Raw genomic sequence first — 17,232 nt, forward strand, 5'->3', positions numbered from 1 at the left:
ATATCCTAGAGGGTTGATTCTTGTCCAGTTACAGTGCTTTAAAGCGTTCATAAGCCCTAGAAGTCTCTATCTTTAATATTTGGGAACTAGCTGGGGTAGAGAATCCCTTCAAGAGTCTAGTATCCCACTTCTACTACAGCTTCATTCCTTATCCTGGGAAAGAAGTCAAATGTTGCTTGTAAAATGGAGTCTCTCAGGGTAAGTCACAAGGTGAAAAATTATCATTTTATACAATATGGAGTATATTGTGACCAACTAATATTACATCAATTTCTCAGGGCTACTTCCGAAAGGTACTGAGAAGTCCTTCCTGTTGTCACTACCAGGAGAGCCATGTTGATCCCTATGAAATGATTATTGTTGCTCCAAAGTCCAGACTCTCCTTTATGGATAGGTACTTCATCTCCGGGATGGCTTGCTCAGGAAGCTATGACTTTCTCTGGAACAAAAGGTGAGTGCAAGTACATGGCCATGGTGATGTAATTGTTCTAGACAGATGCTCCACAGTGACATTTGTTCCCTTCCCTGTCTATCAAACTATTGAATCAATGGACCTCCTTAGTCTGGAATTTAGCCAAAGAGTCTCATTTTCTAAGAAAGAGAAGGTTAGCAGCTAGTGCCAAAAGAATGTGTCTCTAAGAGAGATTTGAGACAGTACTGACACCTTGCCAGACCACTTTTCACAGCTAACTGGAGACAAACACGGGTCTCTGGCTCAAATAATGAAAAGTATCACTCTTTGACCAGACTGCTTAATTACACATACAACGTGTAATCCATTTAAACCTAAGCATGTCAGGACTCCAAGATGGATATATATATGAGCTGGGGGGGGGGGGTGTCATTGGACCATTTTATTCATTACTCTTTCTAATACTACCATAGTGAATAGACCTACTTTCTCAGACTTTCACTATTACTTGTCTTTTTAATTGTTTTATTGAAGACAGGTACAGGTGTCAAATAGTAGCTTATTATGGCTGGGCAAATCCAAAGATGGAGTATAGAAACTCTGGCAACATTATTTACAATTTCTTTAGACTTGAATACATTAGGTACACAGACATTCCTTGAATGATTAACAGGCCTGTGTGGAATCAAGCAGGAGTCTGAGTCAAAGCAAAAAAGGCACAAAGTGAAGGCAGAGACCAGGCTTCATTCCACACTCATCTGTATCTGTAAGGAGACAATGCTTGTAAGAAAAAAAATATTACAAATTAAAAATTATAAATTAAAGAAAGCTGAAATTAAGACCCATTCCCTAATCCCTGATTTGCTTGTTTCATTACTAAATTTAAAGATGCTATGTTATAGCCTGTGTCTCATGATTTCTGTTAATTTGAACATTGACCATAGGCACTTTAGTAATGCCATTAGACATCTTTCTCCATCTAGTTTAAATAAACTATGAAGATATCCATTTTATCTCCCATTTTTTCCCAGTTTCTTTGAGATACCAGAAAATTGAAGTGGCAGGTCTTTGGATTAAATGACACTCCCACTGTTTATAATATTACTCAGGAAACATTGGAGCTCAGTAAATGCTAACTGAATCAATGATCAGTCAACAGACAGGCAGGAGCTAGGTCACAAAGGTAGACATCATGTTGTTTTTCAGATTTTATCCAAAGTTATATATCTGTTTTTTGAAAAATTAGCAAAAATTATGTGGCAAATTTTACTTACTTATTTTGCCTTTAAAATAACACTGAAATTATCTATGAGACTTTTCCTCCAAATGTTTATCTCCATCATGATTGTGGCCTAAAGGTAGGAAATGTGCAGAAAAATGCTGATGTGAAGATATTTAAAAATCCAAGATTTGAAGGTGACTAAGAACCCTATGAACAAAATCACAGCAGGCCACAAGTTCTGTGGAGTACAGCACAGCACTCAGGAGCAGAAAGTCTTCTAAGAAAGAGTCTCTTAGAAATGGCTGCCTATATTCCTGAGCAAAGACAATAAAATATCAACAGGTATGCTAATGCAGATGGAAAAAAGTTCACAGGATCCCACCCTTAGGCAAAGATTTGTAAGTAAATAATGACTGCCGAGAATGAAAGGATTGGCCTTTCTTAGATATAAAACTGTCAGGTGGTTACCAAATACAAAGTGGTCAGCCCTGAAATCATATACAAGCAAACAAACAGAATAAGCTCGTGTACTTATATAGTTGTCCATGTTTATATATCTATCATCTATAACAATAATAAAGGGAAAAGGCTGTTAAGTTCAGAGGGAGATGGAGGGTTGGAAGAAATTGGTGAGAGAAGACAAGAGAGGGGTTGAAAGGAAGAAAGGAAAAAGGGAAAATATCAACTATTTCCACTCCTTTCAATACTGTGCTTGAAATAGAATCTGAAGCAATAATGCAAGAGAAGGAGACTAAAGTGATATAACTAGGGAAAGAAGAACTCAAATAATCCCTATTTGCAGATTTCCTGATATCACACACAGAAATCTTAAAAACTCTATCAGAAAATTCTAGAAATGATAATCAAATATATCATTGTGGAAAAATAGAGAATCAACTTACACAAACAATTGCTTATCTATACAGCAACAATAAACATAAAAAGTAGTAGTTCATGGACACACTACCTTTCAAAATACCCTCAAACTAAACTGAAATATCTAGGAATAAACTTAATCAAGTAAGTAAAGGGCCTTTATAATGATGACTTTAAACCTCTAAAGAAACAGACAAAGATACTAGGAAATGAAAAAAATCCCATATGCATGAGTTAATAAAATTCTTTCAAAAATGACCATTTTAGCAAAAGCTAACTAAGATTCAATGCAATCCCAATCAAAAATCCCCACCACACTCTTCAAAGAAATTTTTAAAAATTATCCTAAAATTCACATGGAGCCACAAAAGCCCAGAGATAGTCAAAACAATTATAAGCAAAAAGAAAAATGCTGTAGAAACTATCATTCCAGGTGTTAAGACATATCATAGGGCCATAGTAATTAAAACAATATGATCCTGACACAAAAACAGACATGTAGACCAAGGGGAAAAAACTGACAACCCAAGTGAGACTATATATAAGTTCAGCCCCTTGATATTTGACAAAGATAACAAAAACATAAGATGGAATCCTATTCCAATAGTCCTTTTATAACCATGTTATGTAGAGTACTGCCTGTTTCTATTAGTAATTTCTGGATTTCAGGTTTCATATTTAAGTCTTTGTTCCACTTGGAGCTAGTTTTTGTGCAATGTCAAGGAATACTTCTTTTTTTCTGCATATGGATATCTGTCTTTATCAGCATCATTTCTTTGTTGAAGGTGATATTTTTCATCCCTTCATTGCTTGATCTATCAGTCACTTTTCATTGGAGATCTGGCCTCAGTTAATGATTCCATTTATATCTTTGTATTCTTATTTTCAAACCTTCATTTCCCCTATTCATTTCCTCTTATTTGCTTCCTCACTGTACCCTATCTTATAGTGTATGATACTACAAATTTGAGTCATTTGACACAACAGCAATGCATGCAGAAGACAGTTAATGGAAGAGATACTCTTTCATATGCTTCATTTCCAATGTCATCCTGAAAACTTACCAATTATTCACAGCTGCAGAATGTCTGGTTCTAAACCAGAACAAGCAAAGATGCCTAAGGTTTTAAAGTGGGAGAGATCAGTGAGCCAGGCACTATTTAAGGGTAGAAAGATTCTAAAAGCTGTAAATCCAGGATGCCTGCTACATAATTGTTTCTATTAGATATGACAGGAATTTATACACAATAAATATTAATGTCGTGATCACCTGGACAAGATTGGCACAATAACACTACCAGCTGACATCACAATGTGGATGAGGAAAATCTCACAAGACCCCACTCAGAGATTTAAAACTATAGACAATAACTGCAGAGAGAGGGAGATTCAGTCTTCTCAAGGGATGAGTGCCCTGAAAGGCTACCCAATGCCCTAAAAATGTGTATACAGACAAACAACAACACATAGACCCAGCAGGGGTATGCATGTGTCAAAATAACAAAAATAAAAGAATCCATGAAAGTTGTCATGAGGCAGAGAGGACATGGAAGGAGTCAAAGGGAAGAGACAAGTGAAGTAGAAATGTAAATGCAGTGCAAAAGTATGAAATTCTTTAAAAAAAAAAAAAACAAGGAATGGATATAGCACAACCAATAATGCTATTATATAAGTCCTGCTATTGGTCGTTCAGTGTCCTCAATGACCTCCCTGATGCCTTGTGCGGAGGCAACAACTGTCACATATTTATTCATTCTTTTTTTTCCCACTGCTATAATGGCATGAGCAGAAAAGACAAGTGCTGAAAAAGCACCGTGTTCTGCAGACATTGTAGAATCTGCTGCTTCAGAATACCCACAGGAAAGCTCAGGAAACTGCCCAAGGGCCAAAGTAAGGACACTTTATTGCATTTACAAGGCACAGATTCTGCTCAATTATACTTTACAGTATCATTGTAAATGGTTTGAAAAGATATAAACAATATAAATGAAATACAGCTCAAACTGTTAAAAATGTAAACCATACAAATCAAAATCATATAACAGTGACTCAGTTCTCAGTTGCTTGCCTATCATATACATACAGAATTTTTTACACATATATACAACAAAAGCCTACAAAAACAATATTGGGAGGAGAATCCCTGTAGAAATGTGGAAATGCATCTTAGCCATTAACTCCAATTTTATCTTTAGAGGAAGGAAGACAGTTTGTATTTATTCAAATCATACCTATTATTAAATAATCAAATGTCACACAACATTGTATAAAGCAGCAAGAAGACTGTTATTAGGCTTGCATCTTCCCGTTCCTACCCACCCTCCCTCTTCTGCCCTATTCCCTTCCCCTAGATCTCTGACAGAAGGGGACTTTCTTCCCCACTATATGACCACAGCCTATCAGGTCTCATCCAGATAGCCTGTTTCCCCTCCTCTGTGTGCTGCCTGGCCTCCCCACCAAGAGGAAGTGATCTTTTGTCCAAATTTTTAAGTAAACACTGTCACAGGTTAACTACAAAACTACAGGTTTTCTTATGAAGAGAAGTGGTTTATAAGTGGTTTCTCAATAGCTTTGATATGAAAGCGTTATTTTGTTTTACTATGTCATATTAAAAACATTAATACATTTTTCTCTTAGTGATCTACAGAGCCAGACCTCCCAAATAGCTCACTGAGGACAGCAAAGGAATCCTAAGAGCCCTGAGAACAGTCAAGAGTAGCGCAGTTAGCCAGGCTGTGATTCTTCATAGCTCGGTGTCTTATGATGTCCCACTCCATGTACCAGTGTCCCACAGTCAGTAATCTTGAAACCAGGACCTTAGGAACTGAGGACAGCTGGGATTTAGCCATTGCAACAGCTCTTCATTTGCAGTGATTTTCTAGAAGTGGACCCAACTAGACTGGTGATGGATCTGCTGTCATCGTCCTCTGTCCTTTTCTTCACTTCCCTAGGAGATGCGAGAAAAGGATTACCAGAAAAGTAAGCTACTTGTTTACTAATCTGTGGAAATTAATTATGAGAACAATAAAAATTTAGCACCGTTTGAAATACAAAGTATTGGTCATTCTATTATTAAATAAGTGTCCCATCTATGCCTAAATTGCAGGCTGTCCGTTACAAAGCTCTGAGGCAGATATATAAACAACTACCTGGTCACAAGTGTGTACATAATACACATATACAATGTCTTGTAGGAACCAAGGTGCTTCTAGGCACTGGAAGAACTTCTGTGGCATTTTAATTAACTGTCCGCCATAGTCTCAAGCATTTGAATGTTGATCCCCAGTTAGTAGTGCTATTTAGGTTGGTTTCAGAGGTGTGACCTTGATGGAGAATGTCACTCAGAGCAGGAAAACTGGGTGCCATTTCATATTTACTCTCTGCTTCCTGTTTAAGATTTGACATGGGAGCCCTCAGCTCTGTTTCCATCTCCATTCACGATCCATGCCTGACTGCTGCCACACATCCTAGCTGGGATGATGATAATGGACTCTTAACCAGCGGAACCAGAAGCCCCCAAAAACTCTTGCTTCTATGAGGTGCCCTTATTATGGTGTTTTATCACAGTAAGAAAGAATTAACTAAGACAACCTCCCTTCTCTCGGCTGCCACTAGTTGCCTGTAGCTATTCTTCTCAACGGAGGGTGAGCTCCCTGACAGGTTATCCAATCCCAAGTGGTCAATCCTAAGTACATGTACAAATAAGTAGCTCTGAAAGGGCTCAGTATAGGTGCGTGTTGTGAGTGTGCACACGCACGTGTGTGTGTGTGTGTGTGTTTGTACACGCATGTGTATATGTAAAATACAACAAAAGAAGTCATGGATTTGACGGGGAGTCAGGAGGACATGAGAGGCGTTGAAGCAGGGATAAGGAACGGTAGAAATAAGGCAAGTACAGTATTCCTTTATTATGGCAAGAAATCATGCTTCCATTATTGGCAGAATGTCTTAGTTAGGGTTTCTATTATTGTTACAAAACACCATGACCAAGAGTAACTTGGGTAGGAAAGAGTTTAAAATCCCACACCACCATAGTCCACCATCCACAGAAGTAAGAGGAGGAACAGGCAGACAAGAACTAAAGCAGTAACCATGGAAAAACACTGTTTACTGGCTTGCTCCCATGGTTTTCTCAGTCTGCTTTCTTATCCTCCCCAGGACCAATTGCTCAGGAGTGGGACCATGCACAATAGGCTGTGCCCTCACACTTCCATAAGTAACTAAGGATATGTTCCTCAACCTTGCTTACCTGGCAGTCTATGGAGGCATTTTCTTTAACTGTACTATGTGCCAAGTTGAAAAAAAAAACTAATGAGGACAACTGACCCACTGTCAACTTAAAACACACTGGTTAAGTCATAATCTTTCCTTTCTTGTTCATCCTCAAGATCTCCATATTACTATCACAATATGAAACATTGCAACTTTTAAAATTCCAGTCTTTAAATGTTAAAATTTTGCCTCTAACACATATCTCAACATTTAAAGTTTCTCAGAAATATCCAGTCTTTCTACAATTCCGAAGTCTCTTAACTGTGGAATCCTGTGCTATGGAGGGCAGATGCACAATGTGTCTCATAGACTGAGGGAAGATACCTGCCGAAGCTGCTTCTGTCTTGGTGGTCACCCCAGGGTGCTGGCATCTCCAGAATGCTGGAGTAACTGGGCTGTATTTTAACCAACAGACACTCCTGGGCTTACTTCAGGGACTCTGACCCAGCCACATGGTATTAAGCCTCAACTCCTCTCCAGGACCCCTTCCATCTTGGAGTTTCTACTGCAACCGGGGCTGTACATTCACAAATGGCCTCACTTGGCCTCTTATGATATCAAGCCTCAGTTGCTCTCCATGAACCTTTCATGCCTTAATAACCTTTACTACCTGCATGGTTACCAACTTTGACTGCCAGCGTGAGATACAGCCTCCTGTGAGGCTGCCTGTGAACCAGAGCTTCTATGTGCTGACCCTGAGGAAATACTCAGAGATTTCACCTTAATATTAGTCTTTATTAGTAACCACTAATAAATCAGCTCCAGCTGACCAGTGTTGACAGTTCCAGAAAGGCAAAGATTTTATTTTAGTGCTTCTGTTCTCTTCTTTATTACAGCCAAGGCTGAATAGGATTACATATTCTCCCTTCAAAATATCACATAAACAGTAGTGATAGTGTCTTGGAAGAACTCTCAAACTTCCCTCTATAATTTCTCAAGCCAAGCAGCTATCATCTGCATTACTCTCTAGTTTTTCTTCTCAGCTCCCACAGAAAGAGTCATTAAGTTTTGAAGATCAAAGGGTTTTCTATTCTTTCACAATTCTCCACAAAATAATATGGTCAGGTCTTTCCCAGCAACAGTCTTTTGTACATATTTCCATCTTAGTTAGGGTTTCTATCACTGTGATAAAACACAATGACCAAAAGGAATGTGGCTAGGAAATAATGTATTTTACTTTACAGTTCCACACCGCAGTCCTACATGAGTCAGGACAATGACTTCGAAGCAGATACTGAAGCAGATACAATGGAGGAGTATTGCTCATTGGTTTTCTCCTCATAGTTTGCTCAGCCTGCTTTCTTATATAACCCAGGACCAAATATGCAGAAGTGGTAGCACACAGTCATTAATAGTGAAAATGCCGCCCAGGTTTGCCCACAGATCAATCTGGTGATTGTCTCAATTAAGGTACTCTCTTCTCAAATGACAATACCTTGCATCAAGTTGACAAAAAACTAACAAGGACACACACCAAACAAGAACTATAAATCAGGAAGCTAATACTGTCATGTCTAGGAATACTTGAAGAACTGACATAAATATTTTATACAAGTCTTCTTATATGAATCTTATTCTAATCTACATGCAAAAACACTACATAGTCTCCATACCACTGCCTTCTTATGATAATTACCTAGTGAGAAATTCAGATAATGATTCCACCAAGTGTTGTGATATGCAATTTGTGGTTTTGGTTTTCCATATACGACGTGATCAGCAAAGTATATATACATACATATATATATATATATATATATATATATATATATATATATATATATATATATATATATATATCAGCCTATTGAAGTTACATTTTGGTTTTAAGAGTTGACTCTATATGTCTATTTACCTTTCTTTTTAAAAAAGATTTATTTGTTTGTTGATTGATTGAATGTTCTGTCTATATATGCACCTGAAAGGTATTAGAAAGCATCAGACCCCATTACAGATGGTTGTGAGCCACCATGTGGTTGCTGGAAATTGAACTCAGGACCTCTGGAAGAGCAGCCAGTGCTCCTAACCAATGAGCCATCTCTCCAGCTCCAATTATTACCTTTCTTAGTGATGTTTTATAAAAAGTTCAAAATACTGGAGCTACATCTCTTTTGTTTGATAGAAAATATATTTAGCCAATGTTTACAATGCACAAGCAGCACATATAATAGATTTTACAATAGACACATGTACTGTTTTTCTTACCAAGACTGAGAGAACTATGTTTTACAACAGATATGTTAACTGAAAGCTATAATGAATGTAATATATTCATTAGATAAGTGAAAATTTGATTTGCAAGGAATTTACTAAACACAAAGCAAACTTTACCGGGCAAGGTGGAGAACAGCTTCCACCACATTGGAACCATCTTTGGCACTAGTTTCACAGAATAATGCCCCATAGGTCTGTAGGAAAGAAGCATACACAATTCAGTGAAGGCTTTGATTAGATTTTATGAAATGTACATTATTAAATTAAAAAACATTTATTTGAGCTAGGCATGGTGACACACACCTTTAATCCCAGAACTTGGGAGGAGAGGCAGGCTGATCTCTGAATTCCAGGCCAGCTTGGTCTACAGAGCAAGTTTCAAAACAGTCATGGATACACAGAGAAACCCTGTTTTTTTGTTTTGTTTTGTTTTGTTTTCCAGGTATAATTTTTTATTAATTTATTCAGATTATATCTCAATTGTTCTCTCATCACTCGTACCTTCCCATTCCTCCTACCCTCCCACCCCTACCCTATTACCCTCGCTTAGGTCCATGTCCGAGAGGGATCTCCTCCCCCACCTTATTTGAAAAACAACAAATATGTACATATGTACGTGTGTGTGTGTGTATTTCTACCAAGATTGCTAAGAGCTAATAAATAAATAAATAAATAAATAAATAAATAAATAAATAAACCTAAACTCTAGAGTTTCAAGACTTATAAACAATAACAAAAAAAACCTCATTCTGACTACCCAGATGTAGTGGAGCATGCATGGAATACCAGCACTAGAAAAGTAGAAGCAGACATTCAAATTGAGCCTGATCCATAAGACTCTGTCACAAACAAACAAAATAGACCAGTTTAAACACACTAATACTAAAAATAGTTCCTAATCAGAAGGTATCTGTTTTACATTTAAAAAATACAAAACTTCTTTTGGGGAATTTTACTTAAAATAATCAAGCACATATATTCTCTTCAAATAATTTGAGACAGATGAAAATGGCAGTTTAAGAGAGCCACTCCAGAATGATATATCTAACAGAAGAATGTTTGCAGTGTAAGGTCAGTTATAAGTCCTAGGATAGCCTTGACTATGTAGCAAGACTCAGTCTCAATGAGAGGGGAAAGAATGTGATGCTTGGTCCAGTGGCTAAGGCTTCCTCTTTCATACTCTCAGCTCCTTCCATCAGAGTCCAGGGCTCCCGTGTTGGAGATGAAATTTTCCACTCCATAGATGACGCCCAGTGGCTGTCCAGGTACACTTGCTTATATTGCTCCTCTGCTTCTAGCCTTTAAATGACTCTCTTCCTTGTTGAGGTAATGTTCAAGTGCTTTCCCACAGCCAACAAGACCCTGCTTAGTGTCAGGTTGAAGTAATCGTCCATCTTTACTTTAGATCATATTCTTTAGATCATAAAACCCCAGGTGCCTGGTCCTTTCGTGCATTTCTCCACTCACCTAAATTCCAACTCATCTCAGGATATTCACATCTGCCCTTTCTAACAGATAGGTTGCCCTTACTGCATTTCAACTCCTATTTTTTGTTTTGGAAACTTTGGTAGTCATTGAAGTTGTTTCTAATTCTGGAAAGTATCTATCAGGGTTTCCTGTCATAAAACCTCACAGGTTTTTTGCATTTGCAGCAATTCTTTTGTTTGTTTGTTTGCTTGTTTGTTTTGTTCTTTATTTTATTTTTTTACGTATACATTTATTTTTTTATTTTTTTTCTCCTTTATTAATTTATTCTTGTTACATCTCAATGGTTATCCCATCCCTTGTATCCTCCCATTCTTCCCTCCCTCCCATTTTCCCCTTATTCCCCTCCCCTATGACTGTTCTTGAGGGGGATTACCTCCCCCTGTATATGTTCATAGGGTATCATGGACAGAACACTCTCCACAGTAGAGTGGAGAGTGGGATATTACTTTCTCACATACTCTGGTGCCTCACCTTTGACCATGTCCCCTGGAGGGGGAGACCTGGTGGCACTCAGAGGAAGGACAGCAGGTTACCAAGAAGAGACTTGATACCCTATTTTTGTTTTTTTTATTTGCAGCAATTCTAACAGTTATTTTTGTATGCCATGGTAAAACAAGAAGAAGACAAATTATTTTAACAAAAGACTATTAGGGGTAGAATAGCTTTAGAATAGGATTAAATATTACCATGTAGTTCAAGGAAAATATTTGTCAGCTACTCAGCAGCACCAACATAGAAAAATTGGTAATAAAAAAAATTTTCCACCAGGTTTACATAAGCAATCTGACCAAAAAAAAAACTATACTATTCACAAGGCACACATTTGTGAAACAATACTGTTGATGGTTATGTATGACAGGAATGACAATAAAAGGTAAAATAAATCTTGGTGATTACAGGAGTTAAGTCATAAGATGCATGATGGAACAAGTTGAGAATTCAGCTTGGAGCTAGCAGATGTCAAGCCTAGATACTGGGTCTGAATGGGGCTAGGCAGAAAACCCCAGTTATATGAACCAAAGATGTAAATAAGACATTGAAGAACACAACAAGTAAATTATATAGATAAAGAGACTATGCTCCCACAAGTAAAGTATACAGGCAGATGATTGTCTTCAACGAAGTGAAGTACACTGTCCTCAAGTTAGAGAACAACATGGGTAATGACTGTATTAACAAAGTGAATGATACAAAGGGAAGAAATGACCCTGTTCCCTGAAGAATAAACTACACAGTTGTATGGACTGTTTCTAAGAGAGGCAACCACAGAGGGTGTGGACTCTCCCCAACACAGTCAATTACACAAGGGGAGGACTTTCCCTAGTATAGTCAGAAACAGTAGTGATGACTTACTCCAATACTGTAAACTACACAGTCATGAGGACTGTCTCAAACACAAACTACCCAGCTTGAGAACTGTCTCTGAAACTGCCAACTACACAGGATGAAGACAGTGTCCAACACCAACAGTGTCAACTACAGGCTCAGGACTATCTTTAACACAGTACAATGCTAACAGTGAAGAATATAACATAGTAAACTACAAGGGGTAAGGACCGGCTTCAATACAATGTATCAGACACAGTCTTCTACTACTATGTACTAAAACACAGGGTGAGGACTAACTGCAACACAGTCAACTACACAGGATAAGGACTGTGTCTAACATAGTCAATACAAACTAAGAATTGTTCCAACACAAAGTGAAGACTATCCATAACACATCAACTATACAGGGTGAAGTCTGTCTTCAACACAGACATGACACAGGCTGAGGAAGGGCTTCAACACAGTCAGCTGCATAGGGATGTGAGCTGTGTCTACCACTGTGAACTACACAACATGGGTGAGGACTGTTTCCAACAAGTGCAATATACAGGGTGAGAAATGTCTTCAGTGTACTGAATTACACAGGGGTATGATCTGGATCGAAAACTGTTAGCAACACAGGATAAAGAGCATCTTCAACGCAATGACCTATTTAGGGGAAAAGTATTTTCTCAAACACAAAGTACAAGAGAGTAGAGAGTGACTTTCTTAACTCAGTGGAGCAGACAGGTATGAACTGTTCCTAAAATAGACAACTACACAATATGAGGACTGTGTGTAACACAGTGACCTACTAAAGGTGCAAAATATCTCCAACAAAGTAAAGGACATAGGTTTGAAGATTATGTCTAGCACAAATACACAGGAATAAGAATTATTTCCAAAACAATGACCTACAGAGGCATGAACTGTCTCCAACATGTTGTACAACATAGGGAGAGGTCTTTCTCAACTCAGAGAACTAAACAGAGTAAGGACTGTCTTCATCAAAGAAGAATATACTGGAGTGAGGGCCATGTCCAGCACAGTGAACAACACAGTGTGAGGACTCTTGTTTAATATGGTGTAATACACAGCATGATAAGTGGGTCCAGCACAATGTAAGTCACAAGGGCCTAGCTGCAGCACAGCGAAATATATAGGAATGCTAACTGTTTTCCACACACTCAACTACACAGACCGAGAACAATCTCTAACACAGAGAACAACACTCAGTCAAAACTGTTTCTACGAGTGAACTATACAAGGTTAGGCCCATGTCCAGCAAGGTGAAATAAATTCACAGGGTGAGGATTGCCTCCAATATAGCATAATAAACAGTATGACTGTCTCCAACAAAGTGAACTATACAGTATGACAACTGTCCTCAACACTCAGAACTATCCAAAGTAAAGGCTGACTCCAACACAGTGAACTACAAAGGATGAGGACAGTCTCCAATACACTGGACTACATTTACAGTGTGGAGTGAATCCAATACAGTGAACACACAGTGTGAGGACTGTCTTCAACACTGTAAACTACCCAGCCTGAGGGCTGGCTCCAAGACAGTCAACTACACAGGCTAAGGTCTATCTCCAGAACAGTCAACTACACACACACATGCATATTCACTCAGTGGAGGAAGCCTCCAATACAATGAAATTCAAAATCACGGACTTTTATTCAGTCATTTTTTTTAATCTGTGTAATGACGTGTTTCCCACATAGTACTGATTTTTGGTGTCTAGTTTTGATGTTTGTCACATTTAGCTTTCAGGTCCTATTATCTAATACACATTTCTTTACCTTCTCATGATTATTTGCCCCATGAGCTCTTTGTTTTGGTGATGACAGAAGTGACTATCATCATGAAATCACATTTTCACCAGATCACCTTGTTTGATTCTGTTGCATGGCTTCCCGGTGTGACTCAGAAGAGTCAAGAGCGCAAATCATCTTCAGCAATGATCACAGGATAACAATGCACACATTAGCATTCAGAGTAGGAGTGTACTTTATTCGCTGCACAAGTGCATATTTGCAATTTCAGATAATTCCTACTAAGCACAAAGTCTTAGAGAAATAAGTCTTTGAATTCTTTTCCATCAGCCAAGATACTGCTATACTTCTATCATTTGAATGACAACTCTTTGAGGACAATCAGATCCTTTAAAAATAGCTTTACCAGGATTCCTTTACTAGGCAAAGATTCCCACAACCAGGTGCATCTATCAAGAAAAGTGGGGGAACATTTTGCCTGATCTTCACCAATGCTAATCACTAGGAACACACGGATGGGGTCATCTGACCTTCATATGAATGCCGCCTTAAGGTTAAGCAGAGTTAGGGAAATTGATTTATAGGAAGTTCAAATGTGCTATCAGTTAAGAATATAGGTTTGTCAAAGGCTTAAGCTTTTGGCCTCTGATTCTGAGAATATTGCCTCCTTTTGGACAACCCCCATGCTTACCATGGCCAGTTTTTCTCCAATATATGCTGATATACATGTTTGTTTCTCTGCAGTAGCAACGTCACGGAGATCAGCCTTGTTTCCTACCAACATGATAGGAACAGTTCGGTGGGTTCCATCCTACCAGGAAGAAAAAAAAATGGACATACATCAAATACCGAACCAATTATGGTTCTGTGACAATGGTACAAGCTGCTGCTATTTTCCAGTTGTCTCAATGTGCCAAATTTAGTATTCTTAATAATTTACAGTTGTAGAACAATATTCATAGCTATTATCATTGTCTATGTCTTAGTGCTAATCAAAATTAAGATAATAAATTTTAAAACTCAACATGCCTTGAAGCAAAATAACCCTTCTTCCTCATTTAGAATTGAGAAGTCTAAAATTCAGAGAGATGAAGTAATAACTGTGAAGCTGAATGTTTGCGCCCAAAGTGACTATACTGCCCCACTTAGGCAATGTACCACTCTTGGATAATAGAAAAGGTAAAGATCATGAGACTAGCCAGCTGCACAGTACAAAGTGTATTATAATCACTATATAACCCAGTGTCATGACCACAGAATTCCTTTCAGGTGGAATGTCTACAGAATGAAGGATGACAGTGGCTTCTTAAAGCAATGGTCAATAAAGCAAAATAGTCAAGTCTTAAATATTAATTTTCTTAAGTTATAAATTTTAAAACCATATAATCAGTATATGCAAATGTCCACATGATATCAGAACCCTTAGTGGAGAGCCAGAGGCCCATGTCTGGAGGTGATTGTCTCATAGGGCATATTTCACCTTGTCATGCCATAATGTAAATAAAACATGAGGTAAATATAACATAAAAGAAACACAAGTTTTTATTTACTAGCTATGATAAGGAGCAGTCTCACCACAAACACATGGGAATTAAATTGAAATACTTAAATAGTATGCTCAATTAGGTTGGTATTTTCCTCATAGAAGATCAAAGCCTGAGTCCAAACATAATACTTTATTTGATTTTATGAGTTTGACTTAGGCATATAGTTGTACTTAATGCAAAGGGGAATAAGGAGCTCATGATCCTCCTGTATATGTTCTTTCATGATGACAAAGAAATAAGTAGTCACAATAACCAAGGAGCTGATTGTCTGAATGAGTTCCTTAGGTCTTATAAACAGAATGTAGCACTCCCTCAAGTACTGACTTAAACACTGCTTTCTATGTGAGGGCCCCTTGGTCCTGCTGCCTCATCACAGGCCTAGGCCCCACCCTCTTTACTCTTCTGTAATATCTGTTGCTTCCTGTCATGCCATTTCTTTGCTATACTTTCCTTCAGCCTTCTGTCTTCTCCATGTCTTCCATTAGGAATGGCTCCATTCTTCATACTTAATTAATAGGAGCCCTTGTATGTTTAATGCCTCACCGTAGAATGAGCCAGGGCAAGTCTTTTTCTAGCCATTCTTTTTCTGCAGTGAAATCCAAATGCAATGTGACATCTACTTTCTCTCTCATAAGAACTCTAAGAATTCATCTTCTTTTCTCCCTTTTCTGACTCTATATGAGGAAGTAACATGGATGGCTGAAAAGTTCTTTTGTAATATGCACATGGAGTGCCTCGCTTAAAGTTAAGGATGTTTTCCTTACTGGCTGACCTTGCCTTTTGAATTGCAATTTTCTTCAGCATATATGAAGGCTAAGAATGGAGAATAAGTCCAAAATATTAATGATAAGATGTTTGGCACAGGAGTCAGTGTTCTAGTCCATTTAGTTCTACTCAGTAGTAGAAGACTCTCTTGTAGGGCCAAGCACTCCTTAGGCTTCCTTTAATTTCATCAAGACAACTAGTGTTCATTTGTACCAAAGAAATGGACAATGTTGGGTGAAGAGGTTATGAGCTCCATTCCATCTCTACATACACAAGCTTATACCATCTGTGTCTCAGGGTTCTCGAGATATGTAAAATCTGTCTTACTTTTTCAGATGTGAGAGAAATAAATGTAAAACATTACAGAAATGTGAATAAGTTTAATTGAATTTATAATGACTTTAAGCTATAGTGCTTTTGTAGAACAAAGAACACATTTTTGTTTCATCATCAAAGAACTATTCCAACCACACAGCATCTTTCTTATTAATTCTGTAGTCAGGAAGAGAACATTAATGCACAGGCACACTTGATCTGACAGTACTTGTCTTCAGCCATGACCATAACTTAAACTCTTTAAGATACAGATGATATACTTATTTGGGAAGTTGTATTTACCACTAGCTTATATTTTCAACCCTGTTGTTTTTATGCTCATTAGTAAGAACTGGCAGTATGCTTCCAACTTTTAAAAAACTCCAACAGTGAAACCAAATGATACAGAAGGTCCTTAAATGAACACATCACCATCTTGACACAGATGTTACCAACCCATATGTTACAAATGCCAGTTCATATTTCCAAGGCATCTTGTGATGTCTGAAGATCACACATCATAACCAGAATAAGTGTCACTTTTGCTCTTAGCCCAAGCTAACATCACAGTCATGTCCCAGCTGTTTCTAAATTTCCTAACACATTGTACATCCAATCCCACTACTTTCATGTTTCTAAAATTTGCTTTTTTAGCTACTTGTGTTTCTAGTTCATTACACAAGGTTTCTATATCTTATTTATCAAAGAGCCCAGATGTTGCTTCTAGGAGCTACTTACAGAAGTATCCTGGGAAGAGATAAGGTTGCAAATGCCACTCGATACTGTCAGTCTTCCTGAAAGCAGGGATCAATAGCTCCTAATCATATTCACTCCAGCAGAAAGCAATGGCATTTCCTAACAATCCATGACTGCTTCGCATAATTTTTTATTTCCTCATTATAATCCTTACCTCAACCATATCCACCCATTCTCGGACATTAAGAAAGCTTTTCTCACAAGTGACATCGTACAGCAGTAAGACACCATCTGCTTTTCTGAAGTAAGACTTGGCGATACTTCTGAATCTGGAA

At 37.9% G+C, this 17,232-nt stretch overlaps 1 protein-coding gene across 2 annotated transcripts in view; it reads right to left on the reverse strand.

Moving 5' to 3' along the window:
• Positions 1 to 4,390: 4,390 nt before the first annotated feature.
• RASEF (RAS and EF-hand domain containing) overlaps positions 4,391 to 17,232 on the reverse strand; it is a 57,656-nt gene continuing 44,814 nt past the window's right edge. For both annotated transcript variants that reach the window (XM_084779533.1, XM_084779534.1), the window contains exons 14-17: positions 17,112 to 17,226; positions 14,266 to 14,385; positions 9,114 to 9,190; positions 4,391 to 5,457 (exon numbers count right to left, since the gene is read on the reverse strand). In XM_084779533.1, the coding sequence (XP_084635659.1) occupies positions 5,352 to 5,457; positions 9,114 to 9,190; positions 14,266 to 14,385; positions 17,112 to 17,226 (418 nt within the window). In that variant the 3' untranslated portion in view covers positions 4,391 to 5,351. The remainder of the gene's footprint in view (positions 5,458 to 9,113; positions 9,191 to 14,265; positions 14,386 to 17,111; positions 17,227 to 17,232) is intronic.

The sequence above is a fragment of the Acomys minous genome (assembly GCF_964271855.1).
Source record: "Acomys minous genome assembly, chromosome: 1".
NCBI classification, from domain to species: Eukaryota; Metazoa; Chordata; class Mammalia; order Rodentia; family Muridae; genus Acomys; species Acomys minous.